At 39.9% G+C, this 17,105-nt stretch overlaps 1 protein-coding gene across 1 annotated transcript in view; it reads right to left on the bottom strand.

Moving 5' to 3' along the window:
* SLC15A5 (solute carrier family 15 member 5) overlaps positions 1-17,105 on the bottom strand; it is a 99,054-nt gene that overhangs the window by 38,511 nt on the left and 43,438 nt on the right. The window contains 1 exon segment of the mRNA XM_069586489.1: positions 7,939-8,127. Coding sequence (XP_069442590.1) covers positions 7,939-8,127 — 189 coding nt within the window.

Here is a 17,105-nt window from a genome sequence, read left to right as displayed (position 1 = left end):
ATGCTAAGTTGCTTCAGTTGTATTCGACCCTTTGTGACCTCATGGACTGAAGTCCGCCAGGCTCCTCTGTCCACAGGATTCTCCAAATAAGAATACTGGAGTGGGTTTCTGTGCCTGCCTCTAGACGATCTTCCTGACCCATCCTGTGCCTCTTACATCTCCTGCATTGGCAGGTGGATTCTTTACCACTAGCACCACCTGGGAAGATTGTAATGGATAGTATCATGACGATATCAGTAAGTTCTATGATTCTGTTATTTATATACATCATTAGATTCCCCATGGAAAACTCAATCTGTCATAGAAAACTAGCATGGCAGCGACCAGTGTGAGCTCTGACTTAGATAAGCTTATGATAAAATCCTGGGTCAGATGTTTATTACCTCTGTGATTTTAGGTTGTTGTTTAGTCAGTAAGTCATGTCCAACTCTTTGCAACCCTATGGACTGTAGCCCGCCAGGCTCCTCTGTCCATGGGATTCTCTAGGCAAGAATACTGGAGTGGGTTGCCATTTCCTTCTCCAGGGGATCTTTTCAACCCAGGGATTGAACCCATGTCTCCTACTTGGTAGACAGATTCTATACTTAAACTTCTCAAGTCTCAGCCTTCTCTATGAAATGGTAGTAAGATCATTATGTACTTGTTTGAGGTGTATGACTGTTACTTGCTATGATGTATACAAGAACTGAATAAGGTTAGCCATTTGTAATGATATCAATTTTACCAAATCAAATATCCCCTATTTGTGCAAGTGAAGTTGTTCAGTCGTGTCTGACTTTTTGCGACCCCATGGACTGTAGCCTACCAGGCTCCTCTGTCCATGGGATTTTCCAGGCAATAGTACTGGAGTGGATTACCATTTCCTTCGCCAGGGGATCTTCCCAACACAGGGATTGAACCCAGGTCTCCTGCATTGTAGACAGATGCTTTACCATCTGATCCACCAAGGCACTGTATGAATCCTTTCATATGCATTACAAAATTTGTTTTTTGGCTGCACCTCATGGTTTGCGGGATCCTAGTTCCCCAATCAGGGATTGAACCCAGATCCTCATCAGTGAAAGTGTGGGGTCTAAACCACTGGACTGCCAGGGAATTCCCTTTTATTTATTTTTATATGCATTTAAATATCCCAATTAAGGAAAGGCAGTAGCTTAAGTATTCGGTCTCCAGAATGGTTATCTTTTCCCTCCCAAGTCATTGTTTGAATAGTAGTAATGATGGTGGTAAGGGGTGAAAAGAAAATTACGGAGGAAAGTTTTTATTTTAAATTTCAATTAAACATAATTTTTTATATTAGAAATAAATGAAGTAAGCATATATAATTGTATACATTCCATATCAACATAACTATGAATAGCCATCTTAATGATACAAACTAAAATCTTTACAGTATTTATTACAATTTGATACCTATGGTTTGCTTCATAATTATACCATGAAGAGGAAGACATTATGTGAATGAAGGTAGAGAAGAGACAGTTTGGGCCATGTGTAGAAAATTATTAGAGCTGGAATGTGAATACATGGGAGTTTATTGTACTCATCTCTCTCTTCTGTATATAAGTGGCAAAAAATTACAAAGAAACACATCAAATAATATAAATGGTTTTAGCTCTGAGTGGCTGAATGATTGGATTTTTAATTTTTTTTCCTACTCTTTTGTACTTAGCAAATTTTTCTGCAATGAGAGACTGTAAATAAATATTGAAGCTCTTTTTCAAAAGAAAGGTGGTGATAGAAAATGGATATGCCACGAACACTAAACTTTTAGTTTCACTCTCTCTACAAAGAATGAAATTTAATTATCTTCCCCCTTTCCTTTCACGAAGACTTCACCCCTAGTTTCCCCATACTTTACCCCAGTAAAACTCTGCATTTGTCCAGCACTTTTTAAAAAATTTAATTTACTGTCATTGTTGGCTGCCTGGGTCTTCATGGTGGCGAGTGGACTTAGTCATCCCGAGGCATGTAGCATCTTAGTTCCCAGACCAGGGATTGAATTCACATCCCTGCATTGGAAGGCAAATTCTTATCTGCTGGACCACCAGGCAAGTCCCTTGTCCAGCACTTTTAAATGAACTTATTAATACTTAATGTAAATGTATTACTATTCCTTCCTATATTTATTTAACGTTTTCATTTTGCTTTCTCTGTGTTCTCCATGTGTTTTTATTTATAATTCAATAAACATTTAAAGGAATCTCTGTGCTTCAGATGTGCTGAAGTACTAAGGCTGAGGGTGGGAGAAAGTATCAGTACATCTTCCCTGGATTTTGAACTCTGGGAGGGCAGAGAGCAGAGATATGCATAATACTAAGGGCAGCACTAACCAGGTGCTTAACATCACAAATATTGTTATTGGAAATTAAGGTAATGATGATGATAAGTAAAATACTGTGAAGAAAGGCTTCAAATATTGGCAGCAGGAGACGTGGGTTCCAGAGCTGAATTGTGCCCTGCAAATTACTTGCAGGAGTTTGAGGCCAAGCTTGCAAGTTTTCTCAGGAAAAGCCAAAGGAAAGTGCAAGAGAAATGCTGAAGAGGCTTTGGGCAGGAATGACTCAGTTACAAAAAGGATTTGGCTGATGAACTTTCCTCTTTCTAAATACAAGGAGACAAACAATGGGCAGGAAGATGAAGTAGGACGATTTCTTTCAGTGAGAAAAAGTGGAAAATTTGGGCCCATTATTACTTTGCTAGTTAATTATTAATCCTGTGCTTTTCTTTTGCAAGAACTTCTGGTACAGTATATAATTCATGAGCACACTTTGCCAGCTCTCTGCCTGCTGGTTAATCTCTCTTTGGTGTCATTTTCCTCATTTTGAAAACTTCTGGTTCTCTTTTATAGGACTTGGCTTTTCAAGTCCTCCGAACTCCAATTTCAGGAGTGTTCTGATCTTTTTTGACTTTGGTGATCATCGACTTGATTTTTTTAGGTTTCATAATATTTCCTTTAGCATACTGTAGTATAGATGTAATCAACAAGTCTGCCACTATTCTAAAATCCTAATTTTACTGTGAAAAGTGTTAGTCGCTCAGGTGTGTCTGACTCTTTGCTACCTCATGGACTTTATACCCCAACAGGCTCCTCTGTCCATGGAATTCTCCAGGCAAGAATACTTGGAAAGGTAGCCATTCCCTTCTCCAGGGGGTCTTCCAGATCCAGGGATCGAACCTGAGTCACCGGCATTGCAGGCAGATTTTTTACTGCTTGAGCCACCAGGGAAGATCATTTTACTGTGAAGACACAGTAAAAAATATACAGTGTATGGGAAAGCTGGTCTTGTTGCCAAAGAGAGAGTTGAAATTTGTCTCCAGGTGGAGACTGTAGTGTTCTCAGAGATGCCCCATCACAGTTTATGTGGAATCTACAAACTATAGAGCCATAACTGCCTTCCTCAGGCAGCTAGTACTGGAGACTCATTCCTGGAAATTTTTTTACTTCACTTGTTCTTAAACAGTTAAAATGTGTTTATTGCATTTGGTGAGGGGTTTGTTTTGAACATGTGGAGAAGTATGGCAGAACTAGAAAATGGAACTTTATGCTATTACCATTTCAGATCATTATTCCTCCCTCATCTCTACAAAATCTTCAACTTTGAATCTCATGTTTCCTGGTTAGATCACCTAATATTTCTTTTCTTTGCTGTCAGCTGCCAATCTCTGTGACATTTTCTTATATTTTTTCAAAGTCATCAGCTCCCCTCTCATTGTTATGCTCTCTGGTTCCACTTCTGTCTTAATTCTTGGCAGTTTTTAAAAAATATATATTTTTTGATGTGTACTATTTCTGTCTTTATTGAATTTGTTATACAATATTGCTTCTGTTTTATTTTTATTTTTTGGCTTCAACGCATGTGGGATTTTAGTCCCCCAGTGAACTCAACCCTCCTGAATTGGAAAATGAAGTCTTAACCACTGGACCTCCAGAGAAGTCCCCTGGCAATTTTAACACACACATACATATAGATCATCTTTCCAACCTTCCATTCTGTCATATCTTGGAATGGCCCAAGATATGACAGTTCCATGACCCTCTTTCTAATGTCCTTGTCCACTATTTGACCTTAGCCACGCACACCTATGGACACATGCTGAAACTTGTACCTCAGACCAGGGGTTGGTGAACTACGGTCAGGTAAGGTCCAGCTGCCACCTATTTATAAATAAAGTTTTACTGGGACACAGCCGTGCCCATTCATTGTATATCATGTCTGACGGCCTATACACCACAATGACGGAGTTCAGTAGTTGCACCAGAAACGAGTGCAAAACCGAACCACTTACTATCTGAAAGTTTTAAGAAAAAGTTTGCCAACACATGCCCCAGAGTAGTGATCATCACTGATCCATAATCTCAACTTTGTGAACTGGCCTCTGACTACCACCTTCCGTCTTCCCAGCTTGCTCTCGATGACCCAACCATCAAAATGCCTGTCCTCCTTCAGGGCTTCCACTCCATGACTCCTTTCATTATTTTCACCTCTTTCATGCCCTACGTGTTCTCACTACTTTTTTTTTATCCAAGCTAAGTTCCATGGTCAACTATTAGAATCATATTCTTCCACATTCCCTCATGTCTTTGCCTGTCTCTTGCCTTCTGGAAATTGACAGGCAAGACAATTCACTATCTGGTCCTAGATCCATGCAGTCTGATGTAGCTAGAGAAAACCACATAACCCTGTTGACCAATTCTTTTTTTTTTTTTTGACAATTTTTATTTATTTATTTGGCTGTGCCAGGTCTCAGCTGCAATACGGTGGTGGTGGTTCAGTCTCTAAGTTGTGTCCAACTCTTTGCAACCCCATGGGCTATAGCCTGCCAGACTTATGTGTCCACGGGATTTCCCAGGCAAGAACACTGGAGTGGGCTTCCATTTCCTTCTCCAGTTGCGGCATGCAGGATTTTTTAGTTGTGGTATGTGAATTCTTAGTTGAGGCATGAGGGATCTTGTTTCCCAAACAAATGATTGAACCTGCCCCCGCCCCCTCCCCCATCCCCCTGGAGCAAATTTAAGTTTGACAGTTTGACCAGGTTATCTCTTCCTCATGCCTCCAACTGCATGAGACTCCTTGTATTTTCTTGCCAGACACACTCCCACCTGTGTGTTTACATACCACTTTTCCAGCAGTGATGTTTATTAAAAATATTTTAAACAACTCACACCTAAGTCCACTATATCCCTGGAATATTAAATCTTTTATTTTATTTTTTAAATAAGAAGTGTGCATGGGGAAAAAAAGAACTGGGATTAGAAACTAGGTGAATAGAAAAGGAGATGATGAGACAGGACCAGATTTAAATTATATTTCAGAGTAAAGACTAAGACTTGCTGTTGGATTGGAGGTGAGAAGTAAGAAGAAAAAAGGAACTTTGGATGACTGGTGACAAAGACACAATACTGCTCCCACTATCAGATCTCCTGGTGTTCAAGTTGTGGGAGGTGTGGTTTTTACTATGACTTGTGAGCCGGACATCTGTGCTTGAGCCCTGAGTCTTGGACTATTAATTTCCCTGAAGCATAGGAACAATAATAGCAGCACACATGTGCTGTGCTGTGCTTAGTCACTCAATCGTGTCCAACTCTTTGTGACTTCATGGACTGTAGCCCACAAGGCTCCTCTGTCCTTGGGGATTCTCCAGGCAAGAATACTGGAGAGGGTTGTCATGCCCTCCACCAGGGGATCTTCCCAATCCAAGGATCAAATCCAGATCTCCCCCATTGCAGGCAGATTCTTACCATCTGAGCCACCAGGGGAAGCTATGCAATTGTTAATGGTAAGTGCGGTCTATCCTATATATTGTCTATGTACACGCTGCTTCTTCCTTTACATGAAATATTTCACTTAGTCCTTACAATGAGAAAGCCTCAAAAATGCAGAATAATTTTGCCAAGTTCACACAACTAGTCAGTGGCTGAACGGGTTTGAATTCAGTTCTGCCCGACTTTATGGATATTAACAACTATGCCATCCTGCCTTTCAGAAGGATGATTCTTGATTTGATAGTTCAAAACACCCTCTCACATTTTATGTCATTTAATTCTCAGGAGTAGGTTTCATTCCCATTGACTGTTACACCGATGCTGTGATATGAGGAAGAATTATAAGTATTTCCATTTTAAAGGTCTAAAAGGTGAAGCTTAGTGGCTAAGTGGATTTTTAAGGTCACATGTGTAGTTAATAACAAGGCTGGAAATTAAAATGAAATCTTCTGCTCCCTGTCCCATGAGCTCTATAGAGGAAAAAGTCAGTGGACTTAGTTGGACCTCAGTTTTCAGATGGGAAATCAGGGATGGATGGACTAAGTGCTTAATATGACATGATCTGCCTTTTTAACTCTCTGGTTAAAAGTGCCTCTCTAGCTTTCAAATGTTGAACCACAATTGCTTAGCTGGCTGGGAATTTCCTGATTGTATTCACTCATCACCCTCATTGATTCCTTGATGACTCAAGCAGTAATGAGTTCACCTGCATTGCAGGAGACAGGAGATTCGGGTTCGATCCCTGGGTCAGGAAGATCCCCTGGAGGAGGAAATAGCAACCCACTCCAGTATTCTTGCTTGGAAAACCCCATGGACAGAGGAACCTGGCAAGCTATAGTCCATGGGGTCGCAAAACAGCTGGACGTGACTTAACAACTGAGCACATAAGCATTCACTCATCACCTTCATTCATTACCTATAAAATGTCAGCTGACTACTTCCAACAATCTTCTGGAAACATCAGGGAAGTCACAAACATTTGTGTGGTGATATCCTTTTATACGTTTTTTGTATTTCCTCTAGTATCAAACAGTGATAGCCACATCTTAGAATCTCATAAAATTATTTATTTCATGTGAATGAAATGACCTAAAATTATAAAAAAGAAGTCTAACATACATATATGGCTGTAATTACACATTTAATTTTATTTTGATTTTTTAAAAGAACTACCTTGATGTCATATATGTGTATATGTGCATATATATTAAATACATATATATATGTATATTGCTTTGAGAAATTTAAGAATAATTGAAGATTTTAGCAAGAGAATTAGAATTGTCATCTATGAAAATTACTTAAAAGGTTGAGTTGAGCAGATAGAATGGGAGAGACATTAGAGGCAGGAAGAGAGTCAGGAAGTTATAAAAATAATTTTGGTAAAGTATAATTGGCTTGAGTTACAATTAAGATCCTCTGTGTGGGGAACTTATAAGGAAGACAGAAATATAAGACACAGTAGATCACACTGATAAGTATACACACACACACACTCACACATACATATTGCAGTTTTGTAAGAAGTCACTGAAATACTTTGATGAATTTTGAAGTGGCTAGTTTAATTAATATCAGCATCTAGATGATACAGAAAACCCTTGATACTTAATAAAGTTATTTTGAACCTGTCTTATGAAACATTCGTGATCACACTTAATTTAGTGTCATTTAATTTAAAGACACTGAGTTGTCTGGAAAACTGGCTTAAACTTTCAGTTCATTTGCATGTTTATATACTCTCAACGTACACTACAAATGTCATTTTTGGAGGGAGTATATAAGTGAGTTTATCTATGAATTAGAGGGAGAGGGTGGAAAGAGGGAAGGGAGAAGATCAGAGGAAAGATTACATATCAGTCTTGTCTTCTAGGTTTTAGCAGAATTTTCTCCTGTTGTGTATCTGACCAAATGATTGCTACCTTCAACCAGATTAGTAAATCTTCCATTCCATCCTATTAACATTCAGGTTGAATTAACAATTGTCTGTATGTGGTAAAAGAACGAAGAGAAATTGTAATTTCTTTTTAAATGAGGATGATGCATAAGCTTGTTCTGAAGCATTGTAGGAAATTTCTGGGGCAGGATCAGATTTCCAACCACTTGAGGCAATGTACTCCAAGTGAAGACTCAGTATGTTCCAACAGGAGGTGAAAAAAATTATTACTCACAGGCTGGGTTGACCAGGGTTTCAGCCACTCCGAGTAAAACGTATTGAAGAACCAGCTGGGACCAGGGCATGGAGGAGACGGTGACAACTTTGCCTGAAAGAGGTTGCTCCACTGGTGGGAAGTGCTTTCTGTGTATTTCAAAGAAGCCAGCTACCAACACAGACAAGGCAGCTGAAAGATTGCCAGTGACTGAAGAAAACGAATGCAAAGGAAAAAACCAAATTTTAAAAAGTCACTGAAATGGAGTATCTCCTGTCATATCTATAAACAAGGATTTCACAGCTATCTATGATTCTGGCCCTCCAAATGGGAATTTCTCAACCCAGAGGGCCCCCAAAAGGAAGAACCATCCCTGTGATATAGCTGCCAACACGACGCTCCCTACAGACAGGAGTGAGGGGGTGGGCAGCTGGGGATGTGAAAATGCAGGATTACTGGCCCCAGATAGCTGAGGTGCATGTGAAAGGAATGAATTCAGTGAGTCCAGACGCTTGCATCCTCCCAGGCATGCATGTGTGCCTGCTAAGTTACATCAGTCGTGTCCGACTCTTTGCAACTCCATGGACTGTAGCCTGCCAAGGCTCCTCTGAACATGGGGTTCTCCAGGCAAGAATACTGGAGCGGGCTGTCATGCCCTCTTCTCCCATACATAGAAGAGCGCTAATTTCCTTACTGTGCGATATCTGGTTTTCCTTAACTACCAGTAATCTTTGATGTTCAGACTATCTGCTCTCTTTGTTGCAAACTTCTATATAATCTGACTCCATCCTCCACCGTCTCAGAGCAGTTTCTCAGGGCTACTTGAGATGCTGCCTCCCTGGCTTGAAGTCCTAAAAATTCCCATTGAATGGAACAGCTCTCTACTTTCAGGTTGTAACTATATTTTTTTAGTCAACACCCCCGATCAATGTAATAGGCCACAGTATTTCTTACACACTGACACTAGAGGATGTATCTTCAACATTTTGTTATTGTTATTCTGGGGATGTCCAGATGTCAGCTGACTGTGTTATGTGATTTTACTATGCTTAGGCTTTGGTCTCTCAGAAATGGTTGCTTTAGTTCCCTGTTTACTGTTCAAGCTGGTTTTAAAAAAGGCAGAGGAACCAGAGATCAAATTGCCAACATCTGCTGAATCATCAAAAAAGCAAGAGAATTCCAGAAAAACATCTATTTCTGCTTTATTGACTATGCCAAAGCCTTTGACTGTGTGGATCACAATAAACTGTGGAAAATTCTGAAAGACATGGGAATACCAGACCACTTGACCTGCCTCTTGAGAAACCTATATGCAGGTCAGGAAGCAACAGTTAGAACTGGACATGGAACAACAGACTGGTTCCAAATAGGAAGAGGAGTACCTCAAGGCTGTATATTGTCACCCTGCTTATTTAACTTACAAGCAGAGTACATCATGAGAAACGCTGGGCTGGAACAAGCACAAGCTGGAATCAAGATTGCCAGGAGAAATATCAATAACCTTAGATATGCAGATGACACCACCCTTATGGCAGAAAGTGAAGAGGAACTAAAAAGCCTCTTGATGAAAGTGAAAGAGGAGAGTAAAAAAGTTGGCTTAAAGCTCACCATTTAAAAAACTAAAATCATGGCATCTGGTCCCATCACTCCATGGGAAATAGATGGGGAAACAGTGGAAACAGTGTCAGACTTTATTTTTTGGGGTTCCAAAATGACTGCAGATGGTGATTGCAGCCATGAAATTAAAAGACGCTTACTCCTTGGAAAGAAAGTTATGACCAACCTAGACAGCATATTCAAAAGCAGAGACATTACTTTGCCAACAAAGGTCCGTCTAGTCAAGGCTATAATTTTTCCAGTGGTCATGTATGGATGTGAGAATTGTGCTGTGAAGAAAGCTGAGCGCCAAAGAACTGATGCTTTTGAACTGTGGTGCTGGAGAAGACTCTTGAGAGTCCCTTGCACTGCAAGGAGATCCAATCAGTACATTCTAAAAGAGATCAGTCCTGGGTGTTCTTTGGAAGGACTGATGCTAAAGCTGAAACTCTAGTACTCTGGCCACCTCATGCGAAGAGTTGATTCAATAGAAAAGACTCTGCTGCTGGGAGGGATTAGGGGCATTAGGAGAAGGGGACGCAGAGGATGAGATGGCTGGATGGCATCACTGACTCAATGGATATGAGTTTGGGTGAACTCGGCAAGTTGGTGATGGACAGAGAGGCTGGCGTGTTGCGATTTATGGGGTCGCAAAGAGTCAGACATGACTGAGCGACTGAACTGAACTGAACTGAACTTACTGATTGACTATTCAGATGGCCTAAGTCATTTAATCTCACTATCATTTTTCCTTGGCTCTGTGTGTGTGTGTGCTTAGTCTCTCAGTCATGTCTGACTCTGCAACCCATGGGCTATAGCCCACCAGACTCCCCTGTCCATGGGGATTCTCCAGGCAAGAATACTGGAGTTGGTTGCCATGCCCTCCTCCAGGGGATCCTCCCAACCCAAGATTGAACCCAGGTCTCCTGCATTGCAGGCATATTCTTTACCATCTGAGCCACCAGGGAAGCCCTTCCTTGGCTCTAAAAGGTGGTTACTTTGTAGGATGGCTATGAGATTTAAATAAGATCACATACAGGTAATATTGGGCTTCCTTGGTGGCTCAGAGGAAAAGAATCCACCTGCAGTGCAGAAGATGCAGGAGACGTGGGTTCAGTCCTTGGGTCAGGAAGATCCCCTGGAGAGGGCATGGGAATCTGATCCAGTATTCTTGCCTGGAGAATCCCATGGACAGAGGAGCCTGGTGGGCTACAGTCCATGCGGTGGAAAAAGTCAGACATGACTGAGGTGACTGAGCACGTCCAGCTATTATTGTAACAGTTCCTGGTAGCAATTAGCAGCAATTATTGTTGAAGCTAAAGCAATGGTTTTGAACTTTTATCCTCTGATCAAATATACTATTCTGAAAAAATTTAAAATCTATGTCTGAATAAAAAATGATTTGGGAAAATTTAAAATAAATGATCTCTTCTAAAGATTGTAATTCTTATTTTAAAAAAGGTTATGAAATAAACTGTAAGCATTATCAGTTCTTGGTTTTCTGACATTTCTCTAATCCTTGCAGAAAAAGTAAAGAAGCTACTACAGAATTAAAGATTAGGAACTTTTGCTTAGGAAAAAATATTAAATGTAATTAAGTGGATAGAGAATATAAATGGAAGGAATTATTCCGATAGCAGTCTAACTCTTCTCTTATTTTTAAGGAATTACCTAGGATATTTTGGTTGAAAATGAGAAGAGATTTTGTTACAGTTTATATCTACTGTGAAAGTGCTACACTCAATATGCCAGCAAATTTGGAAAACTCAACAGTGGCCACAGGACTGGAAAAGGTCAGTTTTCATTCCAATCCCAAAGAAAGGCCATGCCAAAGAATGCTCAGATTACCACACAATTGCACTCATCTCACATGCTAGTAAAGTGATGCTCAAAATTCTTCAAGCCAGGCTTCAGCAATACGTGAACCAAGAACTTCCTGATGTTCAAGCTGGTTTTAGAAAAGGCAGAAGAACCAGATATCAAATTGCCAACATCTGCAGGATCATCAAAAAAGCAAGAGAGTTCCAGAAAAACATCTATCTCTGCTTTTTTGACTGTGCCAAAGCCTTTGAGTGTGTGGATCACAATAAACTGTGGAAAATTCTGAAAGACATGGGAATACCAGACCACCTGATGTGCCTCTTGAGAAATCTATATGAAGGTCAGGAAGCAACAGTTAGAACTGGACATGGAACAACAGACTGGTTCCAAATAGAAAGAGGAGTACCTCAAGGCTGTATATTGTCACCCTGCTTATTTAACTTATATGCACATTACATCATGAGAAACGCTGGGCTGGAAGATGCACAAGCTGGAATTAAGATTGCCGGGAGAAATATCAATAAGCTCAGATATGCAGATGACACCACCCTTATAGCAGAAAGTGAAGAGGAACTAAAAAGCCTCTTGATGAAAGTGAAAGAGGAGAGTGAAAAAGTTGGCCTAAAGCTCAACATTCAGAAAACGAAGATCATGGCATCTGGTCCCATCACTTCATGGAAAATAGATGGGGAAACAGTGGAAACAGTTATTTTTTGGGGTTCCAAAATCACTGCAGATGGTGATTGCAGCCATGAAATTAAAAGATGCTTACTCCTTGGAAGGAAAGTTATGACCAACCTAGACAGCATATTCTAAAGCAGAGACATTACTTTGCCAACAAAGGTCCGTCTAGTCAAGGCCATGGTTTTCCCAGTAGTCATGTATGGATGTGAGAGCTGGACTGTGAAGAAAGCTGAGTGCTGAAGAATTGCTGCTTCTGAACTGTGGTGTTGGAGAAGACTCTTGAGAGTCCCTTGGACTGCATGGAGATCCAACCAGTCCATTCTGAAGGAGATCAGCCCTGGGTGTTCTTCTGAAGGACTGATGCTAAAGCTGAAACTCCAATACTTTGGCCACCTCATGCGAAGAGTTGACTCATTGGAAAAGAGTCTGATGCTGGGAGGGATTGGGGGCAGGAGGAGAAGGGGACGACAGAGGATGAGATGGCTGGATGGCATCACGGACTCGATGGACATGAGTTTGTGTGAACTCAGGGAGTTGGTGATGGACAGGGAGGCCTGGCGTGCTGCGATTCATAGGGTTGCAAAGAGTCTGACACGATTGAGCAACTAACCTGAACTGAACTGATATCAACTGCAACCATTTCATTTCTCAAGTTATCATTCATATTGCTGGACTTAATCCCATTGTTACATCAGAGGCAAACTTTAGCTTGATGGAATTTACTTGAAATTTAGAGATAGTCACCTTTTGCTAACTTGCATAAAATTTCAGATAAGCAAACTTTCAATTTAGAAAAATCAATCTAGTGTTTAAATAGCTTAGTGTTTGTTTTAGTTGATAGAGAAACTGGTAGGTAAATTTTTTGATTGTATCTCAACATTTAAATGTATCCATAAGGTCTGCTCTTTCTAAGACCTCAAGAAACAGAATGCATAAAAAATGAGGAAATCTGAGTAACAGAAAATTTAAGGAATTTTAAAATATAGTATTACTTTAAATTAGATTCCATGAAAGCCCATTCATAATGAAGTAGAGATTTTGGTTCTGTTAACAGCTCATATTGAAAAAAGGAATTTTAATATTACCTGTCTTGAAGATATGACTTCCCTGGTGGCTCAGAGGGTAAAGAACCCGCTTTTGATGCAGAAGACCTGGGTTCGATCCCTAGGTCAAGAAGATCCCCTGGAGAAGGGAATGGTAACCCACTCCAGTATTCTTGCCTGGAAAATCCCATGGACAGAGGAGCCTGAAGGGCTACAGTCCATGGGGTTGCAGAGTTGGACACAACTGAGTGACTAACACGCACATACCTTGAAGATAAAATTCATCACAGAATTTATCTATACTTAGCACACTAAAACTCGCTAGAAAGAGACCTAAAATGTCAACTTGATTTAATATTTACTCTATTACTGCTATATGTAAAGTTGTCTGTTAGGGCAGTTGGGGAGGTAACATCAAAAAAAAAAAAATTGTTCTCAGTTTTTGTGGACTGCCTGCAGGGTGGGAGACCTGGGTTCGATCCTTGGGTTGGGAAGATCCCCTAGAGAAGGAACTGGCAACCCACTTCAGTATTCTTGCCTGGAGAATCCCATGGACGGAGGAGCTTGGTGGGCTACAGTCCATGGGTCGCAAAGAGTCAGACATGACTGAGCGACTTCACTTTCACTTTTCACTTTCAATGCTATTCTAAAAGGAGAAGAATTTACTTCCAGCTGGAAAAGTGAGAGAAATCCTATGATTTAAAGAAAGAAGGACTGAACTTCCTTCCAGTGGTTAAGAATCCTCCTGCCAATTCAGGAGACATGGTTCCATCCCTGGTCAGGGAAAATCTCATGTGCCTTGGAGCAATTAAGCCCATGTGCCACAACTACTGAGCTCACGTCATAAAGCCTGTACTCTGCAACAAGAGAAGCCACCAAAATGAGAAGCCCTCCAAGTGCAGCCAGAGTAGCCCCTGCTTGCTGCAACTAGAAAAAGCCTTCATACAGCAATTAAGACCCAGTGCAGTGAATACATAAATACATACTAAAAAATAAAGAAAGAAGGGTTTCAGTAGGAAGAGGTGAGGGCAGCATGAATTGCCTGAGCAAAAGCACAAAGTCATGAGAGTATCAGACAAATTTTCAGAATGGTGAGAAACTCAAGTTATTTAGGTATCAGGGGAGAAGACAGATTGAGGTCAGATCACAAGAGGCATTTCATAAAATTTTAAGGAATTTTCAAATTACTCTGAAGAAAATGGAATCATTGAAGATATTAAACACAAGTGAAAAGATTAGAATTGGCATTTAGGATGATAACTCTAAGAGCCAGGTGCTGGTTGATAGGATGGGAGTGATACTGAAGCTGGAAGATAGTTAGGAAGTTAAAAGTGGCGCTAGAGGTAAAGAAGTCATCTTCTAAGGCAAGAGACAGTCGTGGGTTTGATCTCTGGGTCGGGAGGATCCACTGGAGAAGGAAATGGCACCCCACTCCAGTATTCTTGTCTGGAAAATTCCATGGACAGAGGAGCCTGGTGGGCTACAGTCCATGAGGTCACAAAGAGTTGGACACGACTGAGCAACTGTGCAGAAACCAACCTATTTATTAAGTACAGAAAAATAAATTATTTCTTTGGTTTTGCAATGACATACATATTATTACTGTTTAAAAATGTTTTTATAATCATATTATTCAACAATATTAGACAAATGACACCTAAAGATTTAAAAAAATGGTTTGCCTCTGGGAATTATGACTGACTGGATATAAAGAAAGCAACGGTTGGAGACTGTTACTTACTGTTAAAAAACTTTCAGAACTATTGATTTTCTCACCTACCATGCTTCCCTGAATCTAAGATTAATTTAGCTATATGAGGAAACATTCTTTCATACCACTGAGAAAAGAAAAAAAAATGCTGCCAATCTAGCATAATATACAACCCAATTTCATGCACACATACAATGAACTGAATTGTGTTCCTTCAAAATTCATACATTTGAAGCCATAACCTCCAAAGTCATTACTTGAAGACAGAGCCTTTAAAGAGGCGATTAAGGTTAAATGAGGTCATAAGAGTGGGACACTAATCTAATATGGTGCTCAGTTGCTTCAGTCATGTTCAACACTTGCAATACCGTGGACTGTAGCCTGCCAGGCTCCTCTGTCCATGGGATTTCCCAGGCAAGAATACTGGAGTGGGTTGTCATTTCCTTCTCCAGGGAATCTTCCCAACCAAGCAATCAAACCTGGGTCTCCTACATTGGCCGGCAAATTCTTTACTGCCTGAGCCACCAGGGAAGCCCTGTATGGCTGTTATCTTTGTAAAAAGAAGAAAAGATACCATGTCTATACAGACACAGAGGAAAGGAAGGGTGAAGACAGCAAGAAGTTGGCCATCTACAATCCAAGGATAGAGGTCTTAGGGGAAATTAAACCTGCCAACACCTTGATCTTGGATTTCTAGCCTCCAGAACTGTAAGAAATAAACTTGTTGTGAAAGCCACCTAGTGTATGATATCTTGTTCTGGTAGCACTAGCCAACTGATTACAGGTATGTTCAGATATTACGTGAAAATTAAATTGTTCAAGAATTTCCCTGGCAGACCAGTGGTTAAGACTCTGAGCTCCCCAATGCAGGGGGCATGGGTTCAATCCCTGGTCAGGGAACTAAGATCCTTCATGCAAAAAATTAAGTTGTTCAAATATTGTGCAATTAAATTGTAAGATATTCCCATGAACCTCAAAGAAAGGATCGAGGTAGACAGAATAGATTTTTAAATTTTCTTGGCTTTCTTATTTTAGAATTTGAATTCTCTGTGTATCTTCTACAGTACGTCTCATTCTAACTAATTTAGTATAATTTAGATAAAAAGATATCATGTCTACTCCCCCCCCACCTTTTTTTTGTTGTTATCACCTGTTGTATATAAAAAGGCTTATATTGTATTTTATCCAGAGAAGTTTATAGCTTTAGAGGCAATAGATTAGACAAGAGATGGGCAAATATTTTTTGTAAAAAACCAGTAGTAAGTATTTTTGGTTTTATGTGACAAAAGGCAACATTTTGAAGCTATGTAAGTATTATATAACAAGAAATAGAATACATTTTATACAATTTTTTTATTGATAAGATTCAAACTAATAATGCTCTTTTGAGGGTGTAATGTAATTTCACTTAATTGATATTCAAAGTTATCATTTCTTATCAAATCAATTGCAAATGTTCATCAGTGAAAACAACTTTTAGCTTGCAGATAATGTAAAAGCAAATGGAAAGCCAGATTTGGCCCATGAGTGTAGTGGCTGGCCAAATTTTGGTTGACTTGTCAGCTTTTATTGCCTACTGCTGAATTTTAGCTCTGACCTGATGAGAAATTGTAGCATTTTTTTTTTTTTTTTTTACCTAAGCCTCTGCTGGCAGTGTACAAGCATGAAATGTGAGAGAGCAGTCTCTTGGCTTTTTGCTCTGTCCTTGAAACTTAAAGTCTAGTCTTTGATCAACAGCATAGGAATCACCTGGCAGCTTTCTAGACAGAATTTCAAGCTCCATTCTAGTAGGTTTGATCAGACCTACATTCAACCAGATCCAAGAAGCTCTGAGACCTGTTCTAGGAAAATCCAACGAAAGACAGTTCTCCAAACAATTTCAAGCAAAGCACAAATATTTGGTTTATCTACCTAGATATTTTAGGGCAAAGCATATTTTACCTGAAAGATCAAACTAACTGCATTTGCTTTTTATTTGCTACTGCACTCTGGCGCAGATGAAAAATGGCTTTTTTAAAAATTCAAAACAAAGCTGCATTCCAACCTAAATTAAATCTGCTCCAATTTTATCGTTAACACCTATGAGATCATAACTTGTCCAAAGCAGAGTGTAGTTTATCAGAAAGTACACATTTTAAACCTCTAGCAGATCTGTATTTTCAAGATAAAGCACATGGTTCCAAAGGAGATCTTATATTCAGATAAATAATGTATGCTTTAATATTGGCTATGTCATTATAGGGGCTTCACTGGTGGCTCAAATGGTAAAGAATCTGCCTGCAATGTGGGAAACCTGGGTTTGACCCTGAGTCGGGAAGATCCCCTGGAGGAGG

Source organism: Ovis canadensis, chromosome 3 (assembly GCF_042477335.2).
Source record: "Ovis canadensis isolate MfBH-ARS-UI-01 breed Bighorn chromosome 3, ARS-UI_OviCan_v2, whole genome shotgun sequence".
Taxonomy (NCBI): Eukaryota; Metazoa; Chordata; class Mammalia; order Artiodactyla; family Bovidae; genus Ovis; species Ovis canadensis.
Note: the sequence above shows the minus strand (reverse complement) of the source record. Positions and strands in the feature narration are given on the sequence as shown.